The following is a 5597-nucleotide window of genomic DNA, read 5'->3' on the forward strand; positions in this document are numbered from 1 at the left end:
TTTGGGAGCGGGACCCCCGCCCGGTCCCCGCTGCCCCCAGGGGCCACTGCAGTGAAACCCCCCGGTGCCACCCGCTCCCGCCCCGCCAGCAGGAGGCCCTCTCCAGCTTTGCTTCTCAAAGTCCCCCCGCCCTGCCCGCAAAGCCAGAACAAGGCTTCCAGGATTCTCCAACCCAGAGGACTCCTCCGCAGCACGCAGCAAGGAGACAACAGTCAGGAGATGCTGTGAGAACGTGGCTTTATGACCCAGGGAGGCTGGGGGGCAAGGGGGCCGAGGCTGGGACCTGGCAGGCAGAGGGGTGGGGGGGCAGGGTCTCCCTCCTCTGGCTTAGTAGGAGCAGATGAAGGGCAGTCGCCTTTTGCACGGAGCTCGTCGCCAGCGACCCCCTGCAGGCAGAGAGCACAGTGATGTCAGTTCACCTGAGCGTGGCCTGTGTCCCCCAGTGCCCGGGCAGGCACCTCTCAGCTGACTTTTGCCTGCCAGCCTGAGGGCCGTGTGTCTCCCCATGTCCCAGCTAGCCACGATCGCTGATCTCTTCCCTAGCAGAGGCAGTGTGCTGAGGGCTTTCCATGGCCTGTCCTTTCATCCTCACAGTGACGCCAAGAGGTCAGGGCTGTCAGCACTCCCATTTCACAGATGGGAGAACTGAGGCTTAGTGGGATTGGTAACCTGCCCTGATCTCAGCAGACAAGTAGTGAATGGAGCCAGATGTGGACTTCCGCCATCTGCCTGTAGCCCGTGTGGTCTTCTCCCCTGTTCTAAACTCCCACACGTCAGGCAGCCGTGCTGTTGGGAGCCAGGGAAGCATCTGTCAGCTGGCCCTAGTTCCCACATCTTTCCCGTGTCCCTCGGCCACACCTCCCATTCCCGACTGTCCCTCCCGTCTCCCACACTCAATCCTTGTCACCGTCCCCTCAGAGGAAGGGAAGGAGCCTCGCTGAGTCTGGAGGACACAGAGTCCCCAGCGCCATCCAGGACCCCTCTCTCTGGCTCTGAGGATCCCTGCCCCTCAGCCCTCCTCACACACAGGGCGGGGTTCTCTAGAGGGGGAGGGTGTGAGGGGAGGCATCTCTTCGCCGCTCACAGGGACCGGTGTGGGAGTTCCCCTCCTTGTCGGGGCTCCTGGCCCCCTCACCTCTGGTGCTCAGTGCTACACAGCGGCCTCTCCCAAACTTAGGTTGCCATAGTGCCCAGTATGTAAAATTCCAAGAACTCCCATCAGTCCAGCGATATTTTCTCCACAGGCACTAGAGGAGAGAGAGGCTTGGTTAGAGGGCACAGGCCCAGGAAGACAGGTGCTGGGGCTCCTGAAAGTCCCCTCAGCATCCCTTCTGGACACTGTGTCTATAATCTCCTCTCGCTGTGTCACCTGGCTAGGACCCCCCGTACAGACACACGCCTGAGCGTTTTCAGGCAGTGACATGGAAGAGCAAACATCGCTTCCAGCTCTCAGGCACAGCAGGCTTCTCAGACTTCACTGAGCAGACAGTCTCCTAGCGATCTGGTGGAAATGGGGATCCTGATTCGGGAGGTCTGGGGTGCGGCCCAGGGTCCTGTATTTCTCCAACTACCAGGTGATGTTGAGACTCTGGTCCCGGGACCACACGTGAGCAGCAAATGTGACAGCGCTTATTCAGGTACAGCCCCCGGGTCACTCTGAGAGAAGGACCCCCTCAGAGATGAGGACACTGAAATATGGAGGCAGGCATTCAGCCACTGAGGGACCAAGCTGGGTGTGAACTCTCGTCTCCTGATCCAGTGATCTGCTAATTAACATTTCACAGCCAGCTTTGGTGGAAAGTGTGAGGCAGAGGAAAGAAAGAACCCCGATTTATAATAATTGTCCATTTCTCTGGTGTAAATGCATCCACCATGGCAGATTTAAGGCTGCAAGCGAGAAGCCCCTGAACACGGGTGAGGAAGAGACGCGCTCAGTCATCACGTCTCCTAAGTCAGCACAAGCCAGCTTCCGGGCCAGGATGAGGCCCGATGGGGGCAGGTGGTGCCTTGAGGCTCCCAGAAGCGCCTTCCCCCGTGGCCCAGTGGTGAAGAAGCTGCCTGCCCTTGCCAGCGCCGTGGGTGCGTCCCTGGTCCTGGAAGGCCCCACGTGCCGCAGAGCACCGACTTGTGTTCCAGCTGCTGAGCAGGGAGTCTCGATTCTGTGCGCCCCAGCAAGCAAAGCCACCTCAATAAGAAAGCCATGCCCCACAGCCAGAGGGTGCCCCAGCCACAACTAGAGAAAGCCAGGGTGCAGCTAAATAGGAATGCAGGGAAAAGGCTTTTAAAGGACAGGGATTGACTTCCCAGTGACAAACCAACCTTTTTAAAAGGACAGAAAGAAAGAACTTCCTCTCCCTGGACATTGGCCCCTTACTTACCCAACCTCTGATGAAGCCTCCGATCCAGACCTGTGCTTGGTTAATACCCGTGGCCAAGCGCTGGATATAACAGTTGAATTTCACGTTGTGGATGGAGGCAAGGTTGCCTCGGTAGCACTTCCTGCAGACTCTCTGCAGAGAGAACGGGCGGGAGAGAAACTCACTGTTTTCACATTAAGTTCCTGAGTCTCCAGGACAGACCCCACATCACTTTGCAAATGAGAAATCCGGTATCTGCTGCTCCCCCTGAATCCCATCTCTTGTTTTTGTTTTAGCTTCCATGGGGACTCAGCTGGTAAGGAATCCGCCTGGAATGCAGGAGACCGAGGTTTCATCCTCGGGTCAAGGAGATGCCTTCAGGAAGGAAATGGCAACCCACCCAGTGCTCTTGCCTGGAAAATTCCATGCACAGAGGACCCTGGTTGGCTACAGTCATGGGTTGCCAAGAATCAGATACGACTGAGCAACTTCACTTTCTTTCTTTCACTCTCCTACTGAAGCATATTAGGCTAAGAGAACCACTAGTCTAAATAATAAGAAACTGAACATTGAACCCAATCCTGTCTCTCCATCCCTGGTCCCCCGTAGCAGCCTGATGCCATATACCTGAGCTTTCTTAAACCTCTTTGGAGTCCGCACCATCATGTAGCGGCAGCTCTTGCACTCAGGACTGCCTGGAAGTTGCACTGTCTCCTCTTCCTTGGGACAGTGCACGTCCTCATCTAAGTCATCTGGGTCTGAATCCCCCTCATCATCGTGGGCGTTTTCGGCCTCCTCTCCCTCCGACTCAAGCACCTCACCACTCAGGGCCAGCTCTCCTTCCTGTCCCCCTGAGCCTTCCAGATCCTGGCTCAGGTCTGCCTGTGTCTCCGCATCACCCAGATGGAGGGCATCCTCTGGAGAAAAGAAATAACCCGCCATCAGACCAGGTACCACCTTCCTCCAGGACCACGGACAGCTCTGATGGCTCCACTCAGTCTTCCTAGGGACCCCTTCTGGAAACAAAGATGGGAAGGATCCCTTGGGGGTTGGATGAGCCAGAATTCTTACATCACACAGACAATTGAATGAGAACCTGATGCCAACTGACACCACGTGTGGGTAATTTGGGAGTGAGAGATGTGAGAAGCCCTCCTCTTCACAGGTGGGTGTTTTTCCCTGCAAAGGAGCCCTGGGGGAAAGTTCAGGCCACAGCTCTGGGTCCAGCAGAAATCTAACTAGAGAGGGGCTGGGGCAACTGAAGAGGGGCCTATGGCCCTGGACCCGCAAGAGCCAAAAACGATGCAGGAAAGAAGAGACGAAAATGTTTGAGAAGGGAAGGGGAGCACTCACCCAGGTAGAGAGCAGAAACTGTCCCCAGCAGGAGAAGGGGCAGCAGCAGGCAGCCTTTCATGTCCCTGCAGTCTTGTGACAGACACACAGCTCCACGTTCCCTCCTGGGGACTTGCCTTGTGTCTGCAGGGTCCCTGGAACACAGTGGAGAGGCAGGGTCTGCTCAACTGGTAGATTGAAGGGCAAAGCAGAGAGCTTCCTTGTCCCCCAGCGAACAGACCCCGAGCTGGAGGATCAGGGGAAGAACAGGGGCTCGTCAGCTCAAGTCCCTTTCCCTGAGAGCGCCTCATTGCTCCCTGGGACAGCACGCAGCTCAGACCAGTGCTCCTGCAGGAACAGGCGTGCTCACCTTCAGGGCCAGAGTCAGGCCCACTGGGGAAGAAGGGGCAGGACAGTGGTCATTATGGGGGAAAGGACCAGAGTCCCCGGCGTGTCCCATACAGAGCCCAGGTTCTTCCCAGCCCCGGACCCGTCCTCCCGGGGAAGCCGAGGGACACTTGCCTCCTGAGAGTCTGAAGCCTCCGCTCTCAGCCTCTGGCTGTTGGCACACAGAAGCTGCCCTTATACCGGGCTTTGGGGAAGTGGGAAGAGGCCAGGGGGATTGCCCCAGGCTCAGGGGTTGGACAGCGGGGCTGATAAGAGGTTGGCTCAGTCCTCCCACCGTTGGGCCCTGCTCTCTGCTGGGACGGGAGGGCCCTGCCTCCTGTTTGGACATAGGTGCCCTAACACCCTAGTATGCTCCTGAAGCCCCTGTGACTACTGTCCAGACTGAATTTTCATCAGTGCCCTAAAGGGTCCAGGTCTGAACAATCCTCTTCAGTCCCAGAAGCAGCCTTCCCTGGGTCAGTTTCCCAGCAAATGCCGTGGAGGATCCAGGGAGCAGGGAGAGCAGGGGGAGGAGGGGGAGGCTCGGGGGGCTCGGCCTCCTGAGCTCTGGTCTGGGCCCTGTGTGCATGCTTCCTGTGGGGCACATCCCGAATCCTCACCTTCCTAAGCTCGGTCCCAGCAGAACATGCAATCAGCCCGACTTCACTGATGTGAAGAATGAGATTAGAGAGGGCCGGTGCCTTGCCAAGTTCCTGTGGGAATGAGGGAGCTGGGATACTAAGCCTCTGAGGCTGAACCCTTCTCTCCCTGTCTCTGTCTGTCTGTCCCCCTCTTTCCCCTCTCCACTCTCTTCCTGTCTCTCCCTCTCCTGTCTCTCCAGCTCTTTCTCATCTTTAAGATGAAAAATGAATGCTCTTTCCTCTATACTGTGGCTCTCGATCAAGGTTCTCAGCCTTTGCACAGTTATTGCTGGGACTCAAATCATTCTTTCAGGGGGGTTGGCGGAGGGGCTTCCTATGTTTTGTACAAAGTTTAGCACCGTTGAGTCACTCGGATATGTCTTCACACCTTTCCAAATGTCCGCTCGAGAGCAAAACTGCCTCCCTGAGGTTCACGGACCTAGTGGAGGCCTTGTTGTGCAGCCTCGAGGCAGATCTTCTCATCAGGAAGCAGCAGCCGGAGTGGAGACCTTCGCACGGAGCCTTCCGGTTCTTGAGGGCCACGCTTCCCTTGCAATCCACCAGCCCCCACGGTCGGCCCAAGGGGCAGCAAATGAGGCACTCAGCTCAGCTGCAGAGTTCAGTAGTCAAGGTAAAGAAACATTTCATGCAATCTTTCTTAAAATTAGAATCAATGCAAAAGTACCGTGATGAGCAGAATGTCAAGATTTCATCAGCCAAGTTCCAGCCACATTCACGGCAACCAAGGAGAGGCCAGCAAGAGCTGAGGCTTGATTTTGCCAGACGTCATGGCCCAGAGCCCATGGACCCGTCAGGGTGTTGCCTCCACTCTGGGGTAGCCGAGCTGGGCAGTGTAGTTTTGTACCTTGGGTTCCAGCCC

General features: G+C 56.8%; 1 protein-coding gene across 1 annotated transcript; it reads right to left on the bottom strand.

Annotated features, from left to right (window-relative positions):
* Window positions 1-220: 220 nt before the first annotated feature.
* Window positions 221-4246, bottom strand: LOC114118334 (proteoglycan 3-like). The gene is made up of 6 exons (XM_027979082.2): window positions 4212-4246; window positions 3711-3844; window positions 2985-3274; window positions 2379-2510; window positions 1136-1247; window positions 221-386 (listed from the first exon to the last, which is right to left on the bottom strand). Exons 2-6 carry the CDS (start codon window positions 3769-3771, stop codon window positions 328-330), a joined length of 654 nt encoding a protein of 217 aa, XP_027834883.1. The 5' UTR covers window positions 3772-3844; window positions 4212-4246; the 3' UTR covers window positions 221-327.
* Between the last annotated feature and the right edge of the window lie 1351 nt (window positions 4247-5597).

The sequence above is a fragment of the Ovis aries genome, chromosome 15 (genome assembly GCF_016772045.2).
Source record: "Ovis aries strain OAR_USU_Benz2616 breed Rambouillet chromosome 15, ARS-UI_Ramb_v3.0, whole genome shotgun sequence".
In the NCBI taxonomy this organism is placed as follows: Eukaryota; Metazoa; Chordata; class Mammalia; order Artiodactyla; family Bovidae; genus Ovis; species Ovis aries.

Excerpts from the sequence above, each read along its gene's own strand:
- LOC114118334 (XM_027979082.2), bottom strand. The coding sequence starts at position 3,771 with ATGAAAGGCTGCCTGCTGCTGCCCCTTCTCCTGCTGGGGACAGTTTCT. Across the intron at positions 1,248-2,378 it reads GAGGCTTCATCAGAGGTTGG|TGCCTGTGGAGAAAATATCG; the intron begins GTAAGTAAGGGG and ends TCTCTCCTCTAG. Across the intron at positions 387-1,135 it reads TGTAGCACTGAGCACCAGAG|GGGGTCGCTGGCGACGAGCT; the intron begins GTGAGGGGGCCA and ends CTCTGCCTGCAG.